Source organism: Vipera ursinii (genome assembly GCF_947247035.1).
Source record: "Vipera ursinii genome assembly, chromosome: 7".
Lineage (NCBI taxonomy): Eukaryota > Metazoa > Chordata > Lepidosauria > Squamata > Viperidae > Vipera > Vipera ursinii.
The window spans coordinates 815,990-839,509 of NC_139521.1; the positions used below are offsets into that span (position 1 = coordinate 815,990).

Consider the following 23,520-nt stretch of genomic DNA (forward strand, 5'->3'; position numbering starts at 1 on the left):
ACCCATGCACAGTAAATGCAAATGCCCATTTATAATTAATGTACGTTTTTGAAAGTCTCCTCATTTATTGAACCAAACCAAGCCAAGCCAAGAAGCTTCTTCAGCTCTGGCTGGATGGTGGGGAACGGAAGGATTTATATTCCTTGCAGACAGCCGATCATTTGCATCCTTTAAGAGAGTCCTTAAAGCCACTTGGAGGTTTATAAATGATTGAAGGAGTATAAATTGTTCCATTCCTCACCATCTAGTCAGAGCTGAAGAAGCTTCTGGGATGGGAAACGTCTTCAGGGAAGAACAGAGGAAGTCCAGTTGTCTCCTGGAAAAGCATTTTTTGGATCCCCCTGAACTATTCTGTCTGCTTTCCGTTTACTCAAATGTGCCCACAACTCTTAACCTACTTTTATCTTTATTTTTGACACTGCAGTTCAAAGCATCCTGAATGTTCTGCCTTGGTAAGACCACACTTGGAAAATTTGGCATAAACTCAAAACAGTACCCCTTTTGTTTCACCAGTTAAAATATATTAGTACAAGTTAAATAAATGTGTGTCTGAAATTTTATTTATGTAAGAATAGTTGAATTACTTTATATGAGATATCACTGTCACTTAAAAAAATTATTCTACATAATAATTGCGTTGACCAACAACTCTTTACAGTAGATTTCTAGTTTCATGCATCTTTTTTTCCTTCCACCCCAAAATTTGTTCCACAAACAGATGTGATTCTATAAATATAAAAATCCGTTTCTTGCAAAATGTACTTTCCTCCGTGGTACAGTGGTAGATAAATGTGTATTACTCAGCAATTCACATTAGAAGAAAAAAAAAGAATGATTCCTTTTAGTAATTTAGTTTTCAAAAAGGATGCCTGTAGCTGAAATTCAATCCATATACTTTCCCAATGCAAAGTCTTTGAGGAGAAGAATAATTTATTTTTTAAATGCCCTTGAAGCACAGAGACAAGCAATTCCTCTTTCAAATCATTTAGATTTAGTTTCTGTGAGAAAGAAAGCAATGATGGTTGCTTAACCATCTTTCTTTCTTTCTTTCTTTCTTTCTTTCTTTCTTTCTTTCTTTCTTTCTTTCTTTCTTTCTTTCTTTCTTCTTTCTTTTTCTTTCTTATCTCTCTCTCTCTCTCTCTCTCTCTCTCTCTCTCTCTCTCTCTCTCTCTCTCTCTCTCTCTCTCTCTCTTCCTTTCAGCATGCAGCAGTCACTGCTTTAAATTTTAATCCAGTTAAGGCTTCTTTAAGCCCAGCCCAACTTTGGGTGACTTTATGAACTCTTCATGGACACATTTGTGAATTTTCCTGGAAGCAACATGGAAGTCATTTGTCATTACTTTCTCACAATGAACCTTTCCAATTTCAAAGTCTAGATCCAAGCTGGCAAAATTCTAATAGTTCCCCATTGAAGCTCTATCTCAAGATCAGACAATACACTCGTAAATTTAATTATGTAATTGGATGCCATCATATCAGTCTTGATTCCTGATGATACCGTGCTGTACTTGATAGCACTTTACGATAGACTTATATACCGCTTCACGACAGGATAACTTATTCTCCAAAGCACCAGAGGGCAGGACAAGAAACAACGGATGGAAACTAATCAAAGAGAGAAGCAACCTGGAATTAAGGAGAAACTTCCTAACAGTGAGGACAATCAACCAGTGGAACTGCTTGCCTCCAGAAATTATGGGTCCTTCATCACTGGAGATTTTTAAGAAGAGACTGGACAGCCACTTCTCCAAAATTGTATAGGACAATGATGGCGAACCTTTTAGAGAGACCGAGTGCCCAAATTGCAACCCAAAACCCACTTATGTATCGTCGGGTCTGGGGTGGGTGTGGCCAATTGGGTGGGTGTGGCCCATTAGGTGGTTGTGGCTGCGTTGGTAACGGCAGACTGGGTGGGACTAAAAAGTCCAATCAATCAATTTCAACTTTGCAAGATCTTTTTTTTTCTAGCAAGAAGTTGAAATTGATTGATCGATTAACCCTTTTTTTTTTGCACACGGCGGTGGAGGCCTAAAGTGAAAAGGTTTTATAAAACCCAGCTGAAGTGCTAGGACTGGGGCAACGGCTCGTGTGCCCACAGAGAGGGCTCTGCGTGCCACCTGTGGCACACGTGCCATAGGTTCGCCACCCCGGGTATAGGGTCTCCTGGTTGAGCAAGGGGTTGGACTAGAAGACCTCCAAGGTCCCTTCCATCTCTATTCTGATTGTTTGAACTTCCCTGCCAAGCCAACAGACCAGATACTCTGTAGAAGTACCCCATCTAAGGACTAACCAGGCTAATCTGCCTTATCCCCTGAACCAAATTAATTAATTCAACATGAATGTATGCTTTGCTTGGAGGAAGACTATAGTGAAATTTTAAAATGAGCACGTATTGACTTTCTGCACTTTCAAACAATTCTCAAGTATCTAGTGGCAGTTCCAAAACTTGTGAATCCACCAGAGAAGATATAGTTGAAATACACACTTATCTTCTTGTGTGCATCAGGAAGAGTAAGAACCACAATCTTGATTGGATGCTCAGTTTTCCTGCGGTCTAAGTAAAAAAGCTTTTTTAGAATAGAATAGAGCTGGAAGGGACCTTGGAGGTCTTCTAGTCCAGCCCCCCGCTCAAGCAGGAGGCCCTATTCCATTTCAGACAAGTGACTGTCTAGCCTCTTCTTAAAGATCTCCAGTGATGGAGCACCCACGATTTCTGAAGGCAAAGTTGTTCCACTGGTTAATTGTCCTCCCTGTCAGGAAGTTTCTCCTTAATTCCAGGTTGCTTCTCTCTTTGGTCAATTTCCATCCATTGTTTCTCGTCTTGTCCTCTGGTGCTTTGGAGAATAATCTGACCCCCTCCTCTTCTTTGGGGCAGCCCCTCAGATACTGGAAGACTGCTATCGTGTCTCCCCTATTTCTTCTTTTCCTTAGACTAGCCAAACCCAAATCCTGCAGCTTCTTTTAGAATAATTACATGTGTGTCAACGCTACGCACATGAGATGTGGTTTTCACCTGTGATTATCTACCTTTTCATTCCTTAACTTTGGAAAACGGCTGCAGATGCTGGGGGGAAATTTAATAAAAAATGTTGCTGCTCTATCTGTTTGGACAACAAAAGAAAAGGATGTGAAAGACAAATCTCTTCAGACAGTCCGTGGGGATTTCTAAAAAAAATGACTGAACAAATTAAATTTCCATCTAATCTACTGGGGGGAAAAAGATATCCTTCACCTAGAAGTCCCAAGTTAAATTAAGATTTCTGGTTATTTTGCCTTAGATTAGATAATGAGTTTTCTGGTGCGGATAATCTAAAGGTGATCAAATAACTCTGGTATTTATTTTTATTTTAGAAAGGCTGGGATAAATTATTAAGGAGAATAGACAGATCTTGTAAAACTTTTGTATTCTCCCCATTCAACTGGATTTCCTTTCTGGGTTTTTAAAGACTTTAGGCCACTTGGATAAGCAGCAAAACATTTCAAATAAAAAAAAGAAACCAAATCCTCTTTCCATGACTGAACTTCCTGAGAAACTTCCAGAATCTTCCTCAATGTATCACCATATTCCTTTTTTCTGCTAGCCCAGAGCAGACAGACTGAAAGAAAGGAAAGAAATATACATTTCTGGGGAAGCATTCCTTCACAAAACCTGCAAGTAATTTCTATTGCGACCGGATATGGTAGAAGACCCACAATTTAGTGTCAATTCCGCTGTGTAAAGGATTGAAACAACAGCATTGTTATTATGATACTTAATACAAGGGGCTTCCTTTGCAAAATCTTGGCAGCTTGCATTGATTTAACTAAATAAAAGTTAGCTTTTCTACAGATTTTGGAGGATTTAATGATTTGATTGGATAATGTGAGTTGGGTTTCCAGACATCTTCTTTAGTTAAAAATAACTTGTACATGAAGTAGATGTTTTTTTTAAAAAAAGAATAAGCTTTACCACATTCCTTTGAACATGACAGGTATGATATAACAGTTCACATTAACTCACATGAAATAACCCTGGGCCATAAATTACATGAGATCTTTCTCTTTCTTTCTTTCTTTCTTTCTTTCTTTCTTTCTTTCTTTCTTTCTTTCTTTCTTTTTCTTTCTTTTTCTTTCTTTCTCTCTCTCTCTTTCTTTTCTTTTTCTCATTCCAAAGTGATGAGTTCCTAACCTTTTCTTTTTCTTTCTTTCTTTCTTTCTTTCTTTCTTTCTTTCTTTCTTTCTTTCTTTCTTTCTTTCTTTCTTTCTTTCTTTCTTTCTTTCTTTCTTTCTCTTTCTTTTTCTTTCTTTCTTTCTTTCTTTCTTTCTTTCTTTCTTTCTTTCTTTCTTTTCTTTCTTTCTTTCAATTGAGGTTCAGTTGAGGGCCACAACTGAGCCCAAAACTCATGTTGCTAAGTGAGAAGTTTGAGAAAAGTGAGTTTTGCCCCAGGTTACGACTTTTATTGCCATGGTTGTTAGGTGAGTCAATGCAGTTCTTCAGTTAGCAACCCGGGCTTTCCCCATTGACTTTGCTTGTCAGACGGTCCCCAAAGGGGATCATGTGACCCCAGGACACTGCAACCGTCACAAATGTGAGTCAGTTGCCAAGCATCTGGATTTTGATCACCTGATCCTGGGCAGATGCTGCAACGGTCGTAAGTGTGAAAAATGGTCATAATTCCCTTTTTCCGGTGCCATCATAAGTTCGAATGGTCACTAAATCCAATATTCTACTAACAAGGTCCAGTTCTGCATGGAGCTGGGCGCTGTTCTGTGATGGCTTTTGAAAGAAACGTCTTCAAATTCTTTCCCGAGAAAAGATGGCGAGAAGAAAAGAAACAGGGTGAGCCAGACTGGGGTCAGAGGCAGCACAAGGGGCCTAAAACAGCAGCCCGACTTTGCATCAAAAGCCTGAGTGGAGTATATTAGCAGGGTCATTTCATATTCCCGGCCACGGATGGGTGCACAGAGGTGTAGATTTGCACAAGAGAGGAGCGTAATGGAGTTCTCCATAGGTCACGGCTAACAGACTGCGATCAGCAAGGCGGCTCAGAAATTTATCCTTATAGTCTCAAACTTCTAGTATGGTAGGTTATAATCTTGATCTCGTGTTGAACCTCCAGCCCTCTCCATTTCATTCTGAATTGCTTAGCCCTTTGGAGAGGGGTTAACAAGTTTGGGCCCGAGTCATTAGTGTATGAAATGAACAATTCTGTAATCGTCTCATGCTCGATTTGATCTTTTTTTTTTTAGAACCAAAGGCATTTTTTTTCTTTGCAGAAACAGACTGACATGTTTTGCAGCTCTGCACAGATTGAAGTTGTTGGTATTATCTCTTAAAAAGCAAACTTGGGGAAGAACATTAAACGGAGACGTTAAGTCTAATGACTTTGAGGTTCGGCTATTTCATAATTTCAGGAGCCATCCCCGGCTAAAAATGCTGCTTAGGCTGGATTCCTTTCAGCAAACGTAAAATGGTTTCCGCCCAAACTCAGCAAATAACACCAAGTCTTTCTTTGAAACTGAGATTTTCCTTTACCAAAGTCACTGCAACACTGCATTTAGCTTTCACAAACATTTGAAAAGAGCTGATTAATCAAAAATTAAATACATGCTATGCAACCATTGGGTAATAAATCCTCATTTCCTTAGTCCTTGGGGAAAAAAATGGACATACTTCTTCTGGAAAACCCTTCGATTTATCTACTTAGTTTTGTACGATAACGACTGAAAAACAACATATAATTCTATCCCCAAATAAGAACATTAAAGACCCCTTTTCTGAATCCTCAGCTTCAAGGACCCCGGTTGCATGTTTCCTCTCAAGGCATGGAAACCAAACACTTGCAGCCATTTCTGCTTCTCCCCCATCAAAGCTTAAAGTTTCCTTTGTCCAACTGTTATCCAGTTCTAGGCTTCTCAGCTGAGGGAGCCACCATTGTCCAAAACCCCTTTCTGTGGTCACGTGGTTAACATGGTTACACACCAAAGGCGCACAGAACACTGTTACCTTTCCAGCGAAGTGGTGTCTATGTCATGGTTCCGACAGATGAAAGTCTTCAAAAGAACTTGCAGGCATTGTTTACCTTAAAGGATCTTTTATTTGAGTAGCAGAATATTGGCACTTACATAATCGAAGCCAAAAAATTGAATTCCCCTCCCCCGGGCACCTAGTATCAAAGCACAATTCCCTCCTCCAGTTAACAGTCATAAATCACATTCCCCAATGAGCTTGAAGCGCAGGCTTCCTCTCCAGCCCGCCAATTCTTTATCAGCTCTGGGCTCAGTAACCTTGATTCTCACGCTAAGTTTAGTGTTGTTATGTCTAGCTGGACTCTCATTCAGATCCCCCCCCTCCCAGCATCATCTAACTCTAAAAGTGAAAGGTAAAAAAAGGCTACAATTCCATCTGTTGTCAATGCAAAAACATCCGATGTTAGAAGCGTTGACAACCTATTTATCTACTCGCATGCTTTCAAACTGCTAGATGAGCAGGAGCTGGAGCAAGTGACGGGAGCTCAACCAGTCTCCAGGGCTCAGGTCCCGAACCCAAGCTGTCAGTTTTCCAGCTGACAAGCTTAGCATCTTTAACTACTGAGCCGTCGTGCCCCCTCTCTCCCCCCCGACACCAATTAGGCAAATGGGAAATGCGTGTCCTGACTCTGATTACACTTGGGCTGAAGCAGCCAGAGGTCTGAACTTAGCAGGACACCTTGTTAAGGATATGCTTGTGAACATATGCTGAGTGCTGAAGTAATAATGGGCAATTCAAACCACAAACATGCCACTGAGAGAGAAGCAGGATAAATTCTCCTAATGTAGTTGTCTTGGATGCATGCAGAGTCTGAGCTTTGCCCAGGTGTGCCGGTGAATGCTAATGGAGATGGAAGAAAAAGGTGGTCTCATTAGGAAATAAATGAGTCTGTCATTACTCCCTAAGCTTCATCTTCAAGAGAGGGAAGCGTAAGAGAGAAAGAGAAAAGGCGAGACAGAAAGACATACTCCCTTTGACTCTACTAAAAGCTAAACAGCACGGTGAAAAATGAGATTAAAATTAAACATAAAGAAGACCAAACTAATGACAACAGTAGGACAATCAGCCTTAGGCCTGACAAGGGAGATATCGAAGTGGTGGGTAGCTTCTGCCTTTAGGAGCAACCATCAACAGCAAAGGAAAAAAGCAGTCAAGAAATATGCCACAAACTAGGACTTGGTACAGCAGCTGTAAAGACAAAAATATTGGAAAAAAATATTCAAATGCCACGATGCGTCTTCACCTACAGAGATCAGAATTGTGCAAGGGAGGGTGTTCCCTGTAAGACTATGGAAGCGAAAATTGGACTTCAAAACACGGAATAAGAAGATTGATGCCTTTGGGGTTGGAGAAGACTTCTGTAAATACCATGGGTAGCTAAAAAACCCCAAACCAATGGATTATCGAACAAATCAACCCAGCGTCCTCACTTGAGGCACAAATGTCTAGGCTGAATTGATTGCCAGTGGGGAAATGCCCAGACACAGGGAGACATATAAAGGCAGCAAAGTTCGAACTACCATGTCAGCAATAAACAATCCTGAGTAGGATTCGCACCTCACACGGCGTCTGCTGGGACTCACTGTATAAAAGGGGCATAGTGTCCTCCCCTCAGTGTGACAGTGTAGGTCACATTGTGACCGGCTCTAAGATGAGAGCAGCTATTGGCCCAATATCTGATTTTTTTTCTTCATATAAATGATGCTGTACTTCAAGGGTTAGATGGCCAAGAAATTGGTATCTGAACATGGATTCTTTTTTTTAAACATTTATACTTTATTATGTTTTACTAATCTAGGTGAAATGTTACTATCTATTGCTAGTCCATGCCCTACACTAAAAAAATAAGTAAGTCCAGGCAGAAATAGCCTGAGTTTGTGCACCTTACTGTAGATTAAGGCCTGGCTCCTGGAGAAGGGAAGGGCAGAGGAGAAGAGGACAACCAGCCACCAGCTGGAAGAGATGCAGCTATGACAGTCAGGGGTAAATCACCGCTGGGAGACTTGGAAGGGCAGATCATCAGGGCGGAACATAATCAGACTAAACAAAGAGACTCCCTTAGCTGACAATAAGTCAGTTGAGAAGCAAAGAGAGGTTGAAACTCTCACCACTGGCCTACAGGGGAAAAACAAAGATCTCATTAAGTGCAAAGCGATTATGACATCTCCAATCAACCACTTTTAATTCATACTGAATCAAATCAGATTGTATTCTGATCAAGGAGGCTCATTGGATGTTGCGGTTGGTAGAAGGCAGCACTGTAGCGCTGCAGGCTGATTCTGCCCACTGCCAGCAGTTCGATCCTGACCAGCTCAAGGTCAACTCAGCCTTCCGTCCTTCCTTCCAAGGTCAGTAAAATGAGGACCCAGATTGTTGGGGTCAAGAGGCTGACTCTGTAAACTGCTTAGAGCAGGCTGTCAAAGCACCATGAAGCGGTATATAAGTCTAAGGGCTATTGCTATTGCCCTTCCTTCCTTCCTTCCTTCCTTCCTTCCTTCCTTCCTTCCTTCCTTCCTTCCTTCCTTCCTTCCTTCTTCCCTCCCTCCCTCCCTTCCTGTACAGTGGTTAGAATGCAGTATTGCAGACTGACTCTGCTCACAGCCAGGAAGTTCGATCCTGACCAGCTCAAGCTTGGCTCAGCCTTCCATCCTTCCAAGGTTGGCAAAAGAAGGATCCAGATTGTTGGGGGCAACAGGCTGACATTGTAAACCACTTAGAGAGGGCTGTGAAAGCACCATGAAGCGGTATGTAAGTCTAAGGGCTATTGCTATACTCCAACCATTGAAGCCCATACCAAGAAGTTGCCAGAGGCTGCCGTAAGGTCAGATAACAAAGCCCCCCCCCCCAACGTTCTGGAAGAACCGTTCTCTTCTTAAACCTGGTCCAGAGTGTTACTGAGATACTACAGCATAACCTGCAGCTGGTTTTGTTCTGTTCTGTTCTGTTTCCTGAATGCTTGATAAATAAGAGGAGAAATAATGTTACTCATCTTCATTTGAGAGTTCAAGGAGCAGACAGTGCAAATAATAATTCAATATCTATTGATGTGCATTGCCACAGCACAATTGGAAGTGACAGTGACCTTTTAGCTTTCAGTTAATTGAGCACATCTGGGGACAGATTCTGGGTTGAAGGAACGTTTTGACAGCTGATTACACCTGTAGCAAAAGTGAGATTTCTCTTTCAATACCTAATTTAAGAATTTAAGAAACTCTCACGCACAAAAAGCCTTGGATCTTGTTAAGAAGAGCGTCCATGAGCTGCTATCCCGATGCCAGTTCAAGGTAAACGCTCGTGTGTAACAAAGCAAGGAAGCAAAAGTAGGGCAGATGGGCCAAAAAAGAATTACAAGGCAGGAAGGAAAAAGAGAAGAAAGTCTAAATACAGGTAGTCCTCGACTTATGGCTACAACTGAGCCCCAAACGTCTGTTGCTAAACGAGACAGTTGTTAAGTGAGTTTTGCCCTATTTTATGTCCTTTCTTGCCGCAGTCGTTAAGTTAGTAACAGGGTTATTAAATGAATCCGGCTTCTCCATTGACTTTGCTGGTCAGAGGTTTGCAAAAGCGGATCACGTGACACTGCAACCGTCCTAAGTACAAGTCAGTTGCCAAGCATCTGATTGTTGATCACATGACCACGGGGATGCCATTAATGAACAAAAAAACAATAAAGCACCGGGTCCTGACGGTTTCCCGATAGAAATTTATAAGGAACAACAAAATATCTTAGCACAACCCCTACTGGAGGTATTTAATGCAGTATTAGCAGGCGCAAGAACGCCTAAATCTTGGTCTGAGGCAAACATAGTTCTCATCCCGAAAGATAATACGGATCACACATTAACAAACCTATGTAAATTAAGGACTACTTGCATATCTGGTTCATCAGGTTTTAACTGCTAATTTTCACGGAGGATGAGATCACAGTGGAACACTATTTAAAGTTCAAGGAAATAGATGAACCTGTTTCTGTGGACGTGAAATTCTGATAGGTGAAAACCAGAGGTGTAAATTAGCTTACAAACTCTGCTTTTCACTTCTTGAACTAAAAAAAACTAAAGAAGCACAATAAACGTTTCCAAGAACCAAGGCAGCTTTTTTTTTGCAGAAGTGTAAAAGAGAGTCTGCAAACAGAATTACTGCTGATTTTTTTTCGCCTCTCGATGTTTGACCAAATGGACTCTTAATATGTGCAGGTGGCCTTTGAGTAGATTAATGCATAACTTTATAGAGGCCGATAAGAGATTCCATTTAACCATATTACATCTGAAATTAAGCTAGAAATAGTCGTTCTCTTTCCAAAGCCAGAGACAGCAATGCCTAGGGTTGTGTTTTGCGTTCATTCTTTAATTACGGCTTGATTCGTGTAATATGCATTTTAATGTGTATTTTTACAAGATGTTCTAAAGAAGATAAAGCGAATGAGGCTGCATCCTGTTTTCACTTATTGATCCCTCAAAATGCAAGATCAGCTAGAATTTTCCTGACGGGGAAGAGTTCGGGGGGGGGGGGGAGGGATTTATTGTCTTAATTATCTTTAGATAGCAGCCTTAAACACATTTGGGAAGATAAAAACAGCTTTGGCAAAAACACAGGTTTTACTTCAATTCTTCTTAAACCATAACAATTGACTTAAATGGTCCATTAAGGGGCATTTTTTATCTGTTTGTTTATTTGCTGGCTGCCTTGAGTGCTGAAAACTGAGCAGAAATCAGAGAAATAAACTCCGTGGATCATCCTTCAGTTCTGTCAAAGATGCTTTAATTACTTTTCCCCTCCTCCTGATCTGGCTGGAAAGGATCGACTGCATACTGTAAGCAGCCAGTTGTCTGATAACTGGGATCTAAACTCCGACAGGCTTTGAGAAACTCTCCCTGCTTAATCGTAAAATGGAACCAGCATCGTCCCAGAGTAAAATAAGAACAGAATCCTGGAAGAGGGATCTGATTAACTTCTCTCTCCTCTCTCTCTCTCTCTCTTCCTCTGTCTCTCCTTCTCTCCCTCCCTCCTCTTTCCACTCTCTCTCCTCTCTCTCTGTCTTCCTCTCTCCTTTCTCTCTCTGTCTCTGCTGTCTCTCCCTCCTCCCACCTCTCTCTCTCTTCCTGTCTCTCCTTCTCTCCTCTTTCCACTCTCTCTCTCTCTCTCTCTCTCTCCTCTCTCTCTCTGTCTCTGCTTCTCTCCCTCTCTCCTCTCTCCACTCTCTCTCCTCTCTCTCTGTCTTCCTCTCTCCTTTCTCTCTCTGTCTCTGCCATCTCTCTCCCTCCTCCCTCCTCTCTCTCTCTCTTCCTGTCTCTCCTCTCCCTCCTCTTTCCACTCTCTCTCCTCTCTCTCTGTCTTCCTCTCTCCTTTCTCTCTCTGTCTCTGCTTCTCTCCCTCCCTCCTCTTTCCACTCTCTCTCCTCTCTCTCTCTCTCCCTCCTCCCACCTCTCTCTCTCTTCCTGTCTCTCCTCTCCCTCCTCTCCCTCCTCTTTCCACTCTCTTTCCTTTCTCTCTGTCTTCCTCTCTCCTTTCTCTCTCTCTGTCTCTGCTTCTCTCCCTCCCTCCTCTTTCCACTCTCTCTCCTCTCTCTCTGTCTTCCTCTCTCCTTTCTCTCTCTCTGTCTCTGCTGTCTCTCCCTCCCTCCTCTTTCCACTCTCTCTCCTCTCTCTCTGTCTTCCTCTCTCCTTTCTCTCTCTCTGTCTCTGCTGTCTCTCCCTCCCTCCTCTTTCCACTCTCTCTCCTCTCTCTCTGTCTTCCTCTCTCCTTTCTCTCTCTGTCTCTGCTTCTCTCCCTCCCTCCTCTTTCCACTCTCTCTCCTCTCTCTCTCTCTCTCTCCCTCCTCCCACCTCTCTCTCTCTCTTCCTGTCTCTCCTCTCCCTCCTCTCCCTCCTCTTTCCACTCTCTTTCCTTTCTCTCTGTCTTCCTCTCTCCTTTCTCTCTCTCTGTCTCTGCTTCTCTCCCTCCCTCCTCTTTCCACTCTCTCTCCTCTCTCTCTGTCTTCCTCTCTCCTTTCTCTCTCTCTGTCTCTGCTGTCTCTCCCTCCCTCCTCTTTCCACTCTCTCTCCTCTCTCTCTCTCTCTCTCCCTCCTCCCACCTCTCTCTCTCTCTTCCTGTCTCTCCTCTCCCTCCTCTCCCTCCTCTTTCCACTCTTTCCTTTCTCTCTGTCTTCCTCTCTCCTTTCTCTCTCTCTGTCTCTGCCATCTCTCTCCCTCCTCTCTCCTTCTCTCCTCTCTCCACTCTCCCCTCTCTCTCTGTCTTCCTCTCCTTTCTCTCACTGTCTCTGCTGTCTCTCCCTCCTCCCACTTCTCTCTCTCTCTTCCTGTCTCTCCTTCTCTCCCTCTCTCCTCTTTCCACTCTCTCTCTCTTCTCTCTCCCTCCTCCCTTCTCTCTCTCTTCCTCTCTCTCCTTCTCTTCCTCTCTCCTCTCTCTCTCTCTCTCTCTCTCTCTCTCTCTCTCTCTCCCTCCTCTCTCCTCTCCCTCCTCTCTCCTCTCCCTCCTCTCTCCTCTCCCTCCTCTTTCTTCTCTCTCTCCTCTCTCTTTGTCTTCCTCTCTCTCTTCTAGAAAAAAAGACAGGATTAGTTCCCCTCCTTGTAATTATCCTATTCTGTACAAAACATTTTGATTCGCTGGAGGCCAGAGAGGCACAAACTGACTTTGCACGAGCTGTCAGGTCAGCCTTTCAGTTCAAAGGATCGAATGCCTGCTAAGCACATCCTGGGACTGCAGAGAACCAGCATAAATAGAAAACAGTTTTGTGGCTTCAGTTTCAAGATGTGAAAAGACCTTATTCAGACTGGCGTGCCATTTTTAGATGAAAATAGATGCACAGACTTCGACGAACGTACCTAGTTCTTGCAAATCTTGGGAAGTATGGTTCAAAACAAGACATGGACACCATGATCATCATCTCTTTAGTAAAAGTTCTAAGCCTACTTTTCTTTCCTTGTTTTCAACCCCAAACTAAACTCTCTTTTTGCACTCCGCCTACACACACACATTAATCTCATGCTACCCTCTGCCTTATCCTGTTTTTGCCAAGTATGTCACCTATGCACAATGTGGACTAGAATGCTACCACAGTCAATCTTTACAAATACATCTATATGTAAACCACATGTTGCATCTTACACCTAGCATAATCTTACCAGGTTGACTGGAGCCCCTGTTCTCCAACTCTAACTTAAATTATTATTTAAGAACTGGAATTAAGTCCCAACCTTTACAGAGCTGACGTTTAACCCAGCCTGTTTCTTTTACCTAATAAAAAGGATTTATTAACACAAGAATTATCAGCATATCTCAGATCCTGCACCCCTGTTTGGGTGCGTTATGCAGGCAAGTTGCCCTTTTAAATCAAAGGGTTTTTGCTATTTTGCATTGGCTGCATTCTTATTATATTCTTATAGTTAATATTATTCAGGCCTAAGTTTAAAATATCACAAAGTTATTCTTAATAATGAGATGAAGATTTATCAACTTGCAGCAAGCGATAACTCCCAGCTGGCCTTGCATGATATTATTAAAAAAACTAAGTGAGATTAGATTTGGTTAGTATTTGGAAAATCCCCAAACTATAGGTTAAATTCAGAAGTTGGACAACACTGCCTAAAATATGGCTATGGCAAGCTACTTCTGAATTTTTGCCAAGAAACCAACATACCTATGTCATCAACCCAATATCGAGAGTTGAACTCAAGTCAAACTTACCTTTTATGAATTATTTATTGCTGTTCAATCTTGATAAACTAACTACTATCGGAATATTTTTGAAGTTTTCTATGAAGTCTAGTTTTTAGAAGCCTCTTTCTACTAACATGTCTTTTAAAGTAAAGGCAGAATTGTTTAGCCATTCTTAAGAAGTTAATAGTTGCCAATTTCGCTTTCTGAAGACATTATACAGATGAATAAAATAAAAAAGAGGAAGATAAGAAGAAAAATTTTGGCAGATTCTGAGTGTGTGCAACTTCTAAGGAAATCGGCTGGGGAGAAACACTGTGTGAGCAATCTGAATAATTCCAGTTTTCTTGCAATCTAGAGAATTAAATCAGAGGGCTACAGTTTTAATTTTTAGCCCCAGATTTAACAAAGACACCCCAAGAAAATATGATGCTCATAAGCTCATCTTCCCCTACAGGGACGTTTTGTTTATACATACGGTGCTCCTTCACAAACAGACTGCAAGGCAATACAAATATATTAAAAACATTTTATCATTTGTTCCCAGGAACACAAACTTCAACCAATACTCAGGGGGCTTGGAATATTGACTGATTCCTCAGCCAGCCAACCTCCTCCGGTTTTGCAATGGCAAATCAACAGAACGACCCCGAAATAGTTCTCCAGAAACCTATTTATACGTAAAAACGACCCTTTAATATTAATCGCATTAATAATGGAATCAGAAAAGTTCCAATTTGACGAAGCCACGATCTCCGTGCAAGGGAGAACACTGCTTAAGACAGATGCTAACTTTCTGACTCTGGTGATGTGGTTTATTAGAGATGCATTTCTGCCTCCATCCTGCAAAAAGCGCAGCATCGGGGAAGCTGTGGGGACCGAACCGGAGAAATAAAAACAAAAACGTGATTTACAATCCATGCGACCCTGAACTGCAGAGGCTGCTTGGCACGAGTGTATTAGCGGCATGTTTTATTCTCTGTACACAAATGTACTTGCGGAGCTCAGCCAGCCTCAGCCAGCACACCCTGCCAACGGAACGATTCAAAGCCACCACTTTACCTTCGGAGAAGTCTATCAATCCGAGCAGATGCAGCAGCTTCAGAGAGGCAAAGATAATCACCACGATGCCCACGGTTTGCAGACCCTCCGATTCCCATTCCAAAGAGAGCATTGTCCGAGACAGCCTTTCATGCCAATCGGCTGCCAAGCCACCACGCCGTCTAAAGCAAAGTTTAAGTCACTCTCACTGGGCTTTTGCCTCCCATGCAAAAGGAAAAAGAAAAAAGTTGTCAGCACAGCCAGAACGGCGAAGGAAATTTAAGTGACCAGGTGGGTGTTAACTGAAACCCCTGCTCTCCTGCATCCTGACGCTTTGGGATGCTGATTGTGGCCTCCTCCCCAGAAGACAAAGGCATCCGACACCACCAGCCTTCTTACTTCTCCGCTGCTAGGAGGGCATCCGTTCCGGATTTCCAGACTTTGCAGTATTTGTTTGGGAAGAAGCAAGGCTGCTGGAAAGAAGAGGCACAAGAGAGCACACACCGAACGCCCGCCGTCTCAGTGCCAGCTCCAGCGCGTTACAGCTCCGCTCTCAGCTGAAAAGAACAGCACTCTGGAGCTTGTCAAATATCCGATTAATCATCAGATGCATTTGCGTCTTTATCATTAGTGGCTTTAATTTGCGGGGTTTGGACCAACGCCAGGGGTTGGTCTCCTCTAACTGGACACGGGGACCCCCTCCTGCCTCTTGGCAAAGGCCATCTCCAGGGTCAGCAGGAGGATCCCGTCTCTAATCATTCCAGGATGGAGATGGCAAAAGATTTAAAGGATTGGTCGCATCCAAGGAAACAAAAACTGTGGCTTGTATTGTGAATTTAGCTGTCTTACCTAAAAAGGGAAAAGAAAATGGGAAAAGGGCAAAATCCAAGGTGCTTTTTTACTCCAAGAGGCGACTGGACTTCCTTTGTTTTTCCCTGAAAATATTTTGCTTCTCATCCAAGGAGCTTCTTCAGCTCTGACCTGAATGGTGGGGAATGGAAGGATTTATATTCCTTGCAGTCATCTGGTTGTTAGTACTCTCTCTCAGGGTCAAGGAGGCCACTTGGAGGTTTATAAATGATTGAAGGAGTAAAAATCCTTCCCTTCCCCACCATCCAGTCAGAGCTGAAGAAGCTCCTGGGATGAGAAGCGAAACGTCTTCAAAGGAAAAACAAGAAAGTCCAGTTGCCTCCTGAAAAAAAAAGCACCTTTGGGTCAACCAGGACCTTGGATGATGGAGAATCATAATCATAATAGTAAAGTTGGAAGGGACCTTGGAGGTCATCTAGTCCAACCCCCTGCTCAGGCAGAAAACCCTATACCATTTCAGGCAAATGGCTGTCCAGTCTCTTCTTAAAAACTTCCAGTGTTGGAGCATTCACCACCTCTGGAGGCAGGTTGTTCCACTGGTTAATTGTTCTAACTGTCAGGAAGTTTCTCCTTAGTTCCAGGTTGCTTCTCTCCTTGACTAGTTTCCATCCGTTGCTTCTTCTCCTGCCTTCGGGTGCTTTGGAGAATAGCTTGACTCCCTCTTCTTTGGGGCAGCCCCTGAGATACTGGAAGACCGCTATCATGTCCCCCATCGTCCTTCTCTTCATTAAACTAGACATACCCAATTCTAGCAGCCGTTCCTTATATGTTTTAGCCTCCAGACCTCTAATCATCTTTGTTGCTCTTCTCTGTACTCTTTCTAGAGTCTCGACATCTTTTTTACATCATGGTGACCAAAACTGGATGCAAGATTCCGAGTGTGGCCTTACCAAGGCGTTGTAAAGCGATATTAACATTTCACGTGATCTGGATTCTGTCTCTCTGTAGAACCTTACTTTTTTCACCATTGAATTTCATTTTGTTAGATAGTGCCCAGTGTTCGAGTCTGTCCAGATCCTCCTGTATCTTAAGCCTATCTTCTGGAGTGTTGGCTATTCCTGCCAGTTTGGTGTCGTCTGCAAATTTGATGAGTTCCCCATCTATCCCTTCATCCAAATCATTAATGAAGATATTGAAGAGCACTGGGCCAAGAACAGAGCCCTGGGGCACCCCACTACACACTTCCTTCCATGTAGATGCAGTTCCATTGAGGACCACATGCTGAGTACGGCCTGTCAGCCAGCTACGAATCCATCTGGTGGTGATGCTATCTAACCCACATTTTTCTATCTTATCAAGTAGTAGGTTGTGATCTACTTTATCAAATGCCTTACTGAAGTCCAAGTAAATTATATCCACAGCATTCCTCTGATCCACTAATTTTGTCACTTGGTCAAAGAATGCAATAAGGTTTGTCTGGCATGATCTGTTTTTGACAAACCCATGTTGGCTTTTAGTAATGACTTTGTTTGCCTCTAGGTGCTCGCTGATTTGTTGTTTGATTATCTTTTCCAGAATCTTCCCAGGTATTGAGGTCAGGCTGATAGGTCTGTGGTTTCCTGGATCTATTTTTCCCCTTTTTTGAAGATGGGAACTACATCAGCTCTCTTCCAGTCCTCTGGTAGTTCCCCAGTGCTCCAGGATCTTTGAAAAATATAGCTCAGTGGTTCTGAGATCACGTCTGCCAGTTCCTTGAGAAAAGGGCAAAAGTGAGTCCAATCCAAGAAGCAAAGCAAATTTGATAAAGAGGTTTGCTACCGCTTTCTTGAAGACAAGAAGCCTTAATCTTCCTGAAAGGAGTGGAAGTTTTGAGGGAAATCCAGACTGACTGCAGATTTTCTTGCGTCTCCAATTGCTATTTTACCTGCATAAAATGCACAACTGGAGCCTTCTTCTGGAAAGGAGCAAATAAGCTTGCAAGTTGACCAACAGGTCTTATAGTATTGGAAGTAGGGTGAGACCCAATATAAAGCACATGTTTGTTTGTTTTTAATTAAAGCTAGGAACTGAGTCGTCAAATGGACACAATCCCTTTTTTAAAGGGGCAAAACAGCGCAAATTGTAAGAAAAAAAAGAATCTGGGAAGAGATTAACTGCGCAAGAACCAGGATGACAATCTTGCCCTGTGCTAAAATTAGAACGCTTCTTTTTTTTCTAACAGGGATTATAAATGTTCACATATTTAAATGTGAACGAAACACCGGTTGCATTGGCCTGCAAGCACACTTAGCAAATGGTGACAATGCAACCCAAATCCAGGTATGGAAAAGGAATTGTCAAGATTAAACATGCTGAGTGAGCCCAATTCATAAGTGTTTCTTGGAGTTTCTAAAGAAGATGGTGTCAAAAAGCACAGTTGTGAACAACTGTGATATGGAGAAAAATATGGAAGACAGCCAACCAAGCCAGCGGTGATGGCAAAAAAAAAACCTAAGGGAAAGAGGGAAATTGAAGGAGGAGCCACACAAGAAATGGAAAGAGGACCGGGTCACAACTGCTAGGTCCAGAACTGTACAGTTGTGTAGAACAGGATGGAACTCTGAGACAGATTTGTTACGAAAAAAAGTCTTTACGGTTTAAGAACAATTTAACAGTGGATCTAGCAATAAACATTCCCTTTTCATTACACCTTTGGATGTGAAGATTAAACCGTCTTCTTCCTCCTAACTTTCATCCGGATCCCTGTAGCAGCACAAGAGTTGGGATTTTATAATCTCCCCGTGTCCTCCCAGCTCAAGGATCTGATGATTCTGTTTCATGCTCTCCGGGATCTTTTCACCCCAAAAGCTACATACTTTACATGTCTACTGCAAAAGGATCTCATGTTCAGTGGGATTCAGGATTGCATCATTGCAAATGTGATTGCAACTCTACACCCATTGAAATCATTCACCAGCTTAATAACCTCAAACTTGACTTGCCTTGAGTCTAAGATACGAACACAGCAGCTGAGTGTCACTCCAACGGGTCCTGTGGGTGGAAGTGTCAACCACCCCCATCACATCTGCTGTAGGCAACACAACACTTTTGTGTAGCCCTGGTTACAAAGGATTATTTGCATTTTTTAAAATATTGCCTCTTCCACCCAACTCCTTTCCCTGATTTATTTTATTGTCATTTAGCTTCCTGTTGTATAAGAAACGAAACCCTGCCAAGGCTGAGACCAGTCAAGCTGTTTAATACAATAACAGAGTCGGAAGGGACCTTGGAGGTCTTCTAGTCCAACCCCCAGTTCAAGCAGGGGACCCCATACCATTTCAGACAAATGGTTGTCTGAAAACCTCCACTGTTGGAGGACTCACAACTTCTGGAGGCAAGTCGTTCCACTGGTTAATTGTCCTCACTGTTGGGAAGTCTCTCCTTAATTCCAGGTTGTTTTTCCCCTTGATTAGCTTGTATCCGTTGCTTCTTGCCCTGCCTTCAGGGGCTTTGAGGGCAGGGTGACCCCCAGAGACCAGGCAAGGTCCTATTACCCCGCCCTTTCCTTGTTTTAAGGCAAGCCTTCTGGTGGTGCCTGATCTCCGTCTGTTTGTTTGGCACGGCCCAACAGTTTTGATTGTTTTCACATGGCGTCTTTTAAAATAGCAACATTTCTTTTTATGTCTATGACCAGTCTCAATTTATCATGATTCCTGTGTTTTCTGCTGCTAACCATCAGCTTACAATGTTGGGAAAGGATTGAGACGTTGAAGAAGACCAGAGGCAAAGGAGGTGGACTCAGCTGCAATTTTTTTTTAATTTTAATTTAATTTTAATAATATTTATATACCGCCCTTCTCCCTGAGGACTCAGGGCGGTTCACAGGGCAGAATAAAATACTAAATACAAACGTTAAAAAGAGATTAAATGATTGCCCATGTTAAAACAATTGGAATAGAATTCTAAAACACCAAGTTAAAATTAAGACACCAAAAATAAAAAACCCCACCAATCCCCATCAGGCTAGGCCGGCTTGTACAAACAGAAACGTCTTGAGATCGCGACGAAAGGAGCGAAGATCGGGCGCCATCCGGAGCTCAACCGGCAGCTGATTCCACAGCTCCGGAGCGCCCACAGAGAAGGATCTCCCCCTGGGGGCCACCAATCGACATTCTCTGATCGGTGGCACCCTGAGGAGGCCCTCTCTGTGGGAACGCACAGGGCGCAGGGAGCTTGATGCCGGCAGCAGATGTTCCCCAAGGTACTCCGGCCCCATGCCATGAAGGGCTTTGAACACCGTTACCAGTACCTTGAATCTCACCCGGAAGACAACTGGCAACCAATGCAGCTCACGGAGCAGAGGTGTAATGTGGGAGTATCGGGAGACTCCCAACACAACTCTCGCGGCTGCATTCTGTACCAGTTGGAGCTTCCGGGTGGTCCTCAAGGGCAGCCCCATGTAGAGAGCGTTGCAGTAGTCCAGACGAGAGGACACGAGCGCATGAGTGACCGTGCACAAATCATCCCGGCTAAGATAGGGCCGCAACTGGCGCACCAGGCGAACCTGGGCGAAAGCCCCCCTAGTCACAGCTCCTACATGGTCTTCCAAGGTGAGCCGTGAATCTAGGAGGACTCCCAAGTTGCGAGCCCTATCTACGGGGGGTAATAGTTCACCCCCCATAGCCAGAGGTGGAATATCCGAATAAACCCGGGATGAAGGTATGCAAAGCCACTCAGTCTTGTCGGGGTTGAGTTGAAGTCTGTTCCTCCCCATCCAGACCCGAACCGCCTCCAGGCACCAGGACATCACGTTGAGGGCATCACTGGGGTGGTTTGGGGTCGAAAGGAAAAGTTGGGTATCATCAGCATACTGATGATACCCAACTCCAAAGCCACGAATGATCTCACCCAGCGGTTTCATGTAGATGTTGAACAGGAGAGGCGAGAGGACCGACCCCTGAGGAACTCCACAAATGAGAGACCTCGCGGTCGACCTCTGCCCTCCTGCCAACACCGACTGCAAACGTCCCTGGAGATAGGAGGAGAACCACTGTAAGACTGTGCCTCCCACTCCCAGTCCCCTGAGACGCCGCAGCAAGATACCATGGTCGATGGTATCGAAAGCCGCCGAGAGGTCTAATAGGACTAGAACAGAGGAATGTCCCCTGTCCCGAGCCCTCCAGAGATCATTCACCAGCGCGACCAATGCCGTCTCCGTGCTGTGCCCGGGCCTGAAACCCGATTGGTACAGGTCTAGATAATCCGCTTCATCCAGGACCAGAGGGAGCTGATGCGCCACCACACTCTCAACAACCTTCGCAAGAAAGCGAAGGTTGGAGACAGGACGAAAGTTGTTCAATACAGCTGGGTCCAAGGCAGGCTTCTTGAGGAGAGGCCTCACCACCGCCTCTTTCAAGACGGCGGGGAAGCTACCCTCACTCAGAGAAGCCGATATAACTGCCTGGAACCAGCTGCGTGTCCTCTCCCGGGCTGCATAGACCAGCCAGGAAGGGCACGGGTCCAATAAACATGTGGTGGTGCTCAGCCTCCCCATGATCCTGTCCACTTCCTCCGGAGTCACAGAATCAAACTCCTCCCAGATGATATCGACAAGACCGCCCGTGTCCTGATCGCCAGACTCTGCCCAGTCAGAGTCCAGACCGGTCCGAATCCGAGCGATTTTGTCCGACAGATGTTGGTTAAACTCCTCGGCACGACCCTGCAAGGGATCCTCCCTCACCTCCTGATTTAGGAGGGAGCGAGTCACCCTAAACAGGGCGGCCGGGCGATTATCTGCGGACGCGATAAGGGTGGCGAAGTGGTTAGACCTCGCCTCCCTTATCGCAGCGAGATAAGACCTAATGTAGGCTCTTAGTCGCAATCGGTCGGATTCGGATCGGCTGGACCTCCAACCGCTCTCTAGGCCCCGTCTCCGATGCTTCATCTCCCGGAGCTCCGCAGAGAACCATGGAGCTCGACGGGATCTGCACCGGGTCAGGGGCCGCAGGGGTACAACCCGGTCAAGAGCCTCAGTGGCCGTCCTTTCCCAGGCTTCCACTAAGGCATCTGCCGAGCTGTGAGCAAGGGAGGCAGGTGGGGACCCCAGCGCTGCCTGGAACCTCTGGGGATCCATTAAGCGTCTGGGGCGGTACCATTTAATTGGTTCCAAACACCCACGGCGGGGGGTGGCAAAACGGAAGACCAGCCGCAGGAGATGATGATCGGTCCATGACAGGGGCATAATAATTGGAGAGCCCCCACCAAGATCATCTAACCACCGTCCAGATAAGAAAACTAGGTCAAGGGTGTGGCCTCCCTCATGAGTCGGTCCCGAAATTACTTGCGTCAGGTCCATGGCCGTCATGGAAGCCATGAACTCCCGAGCCAACTCAGATGATCCTCCCAGCGATGGTAGATTGAAGTCCCCCAAAACTATAAGTTTCGGGAACTCAACCACCAGCCCAGAGAGGACATCGAGCAGCTCAGGCAGGGCTGCTGCTGCGTGACTAGGTGAAAGGTACACCAGCAGCAAGCCCAACTGCGCACCAGGGCCGCATCTCAGAAAGAGAGACTCACACCCGACTATCTGAGGATGGGGCAATTGTGATGGGGACCCTCACTGGAAGACTTGTGGACCAGGGTGGGACAGACCATCCTGGAGAAAAAATAGAGGATGTCTGTCTGTCTGTCTGTCTGTCTATCTATCGTGTGTGTGTTTATGTATGTAAATATATGTATATGTGTATATGTGTTTGTGTGTGTATACACACACACACACATATTACACACACACATATATATGTATGCTTCTATTTAAGTTTTGTGAGCCACCCAACAATATTTTACAAAGATGCATGACTATATAAATTTATTAAATATAAATTCAAGGGGCAAGAAGAAAAAAACTTGCTGACTCTCCAGTCTGAATCCTACCACTTGCTCTAACTGGAAGCAAAGAGTTGCTTTTTAACCTGACATAATCCATTACGTCCTATTCAGCTAAAGCAAAGCAAATGTACGCTGACCTACTTTCCTTTATTTGGAACCTCGTTAATTGGATCTCCAAAAGGGGAGCGCTGGTGCTCACTTACCCACTCCGTCTGTGCAAGCCCCCCTTCCTAGATAAGCAGAAATGAGTTTCCCCAAGTTTCCCCACAGTTCTTCTTCTCCAGCTTTGCAAAGAAAAAACAGCTGCATCACCCCCTTTTTTTTGGAACATGAGTAAATGAGTATTTTCACATTCAAGTACCTGAAAAGAGATATTTTTTTTCCATTAATGTGATATTTAGCATTTAAAATTTCAGAGTTCAGGTATTAATCTCCTGGATTAGTTTATTTGAGTTTGAGAAGTTGATTCAGACTAAAATCATTGCTTTGCTTCATCAAACCAACATGTGCAAATATGTTTATATGTGTATTATTTCAATTTAAATATTCATCAAATCAAAATGGGTGAGTAGCAACCAACTCAGATGGATGTTGACAGTTATATAGCGTAGTATTAACAATAAATAAAACAGGAGGGTTGAAGAAGGTGAAATTTACTCGGATATTGAATTAATTCCTCTGCCAGTTTATTACAGATTTCAACACTAAATAAAACACATAGCTCAAGGCTGAACTGATGGGTTAACAGTATAATAGAGTTGGAAGGGACCTTGGAGGTCATCTAGTCCAAATCTTTGCTCAAGCAGGAGATCTTATACCATTTCAGACAAATGGTTCTCCAGTCTCTTCTTAAAAACCTCCAGTAATGGAGCATCCACAACTTCTGGAGGCAGGTTGTTCCACTGGTTAGCTGTTCTCACTGTCAGGAAGTTTCTCCTTAGTTCCAGGTTGCTTCTCTCCTTGATGAGTTTCCATCTGTTGCTTCTTGTCTTGCCTTCTTCTGGGGCTTTGGAGAATGGTTTGGCCCCGTCCTCTTCTTTGTGACAGCCCCTCAAATACTGGGATACTGCTATCATGTCACCCCTAGTCCTTTTCATTAAAAGGTCTTGTAAGACTATTAGATCTTCCTGCATATG

The 23,520-nt window shown here is 43.9% G+C and overlaps 1 protein-coding gene across 5 annotated transcripts in view; it reads right to left on the bottom strand.

Annotated features, from left to right (window-relative positions):
* The window catches only part of KCNIP4 (potassium voltage-gated channel interacting protein 4), a gene marked incomplete at its 5' end in the record, with an annotated part of 248,945 nt that overhangs the window by 55,668 nt on the left and 169,757 nt on the right, over positions 1-23,520 (bottom strand). The window contains one exon of one of the 5 annotated variants that reach the window (XM_083367710.1): positions 14,729-15,203. The exons of the other annotated variants lie outside the window; for them this stretch is intronic. Coding sequence (XP_083223836.1) covers positions 14,729-14,840 — 112 coding nt within the window. Of the gene's footprint in view, positions 1-14,728; positions 15,204-23,520 lie in introns of those variants that run through there. 5 annotated transcript variants of the gene reach the window in all.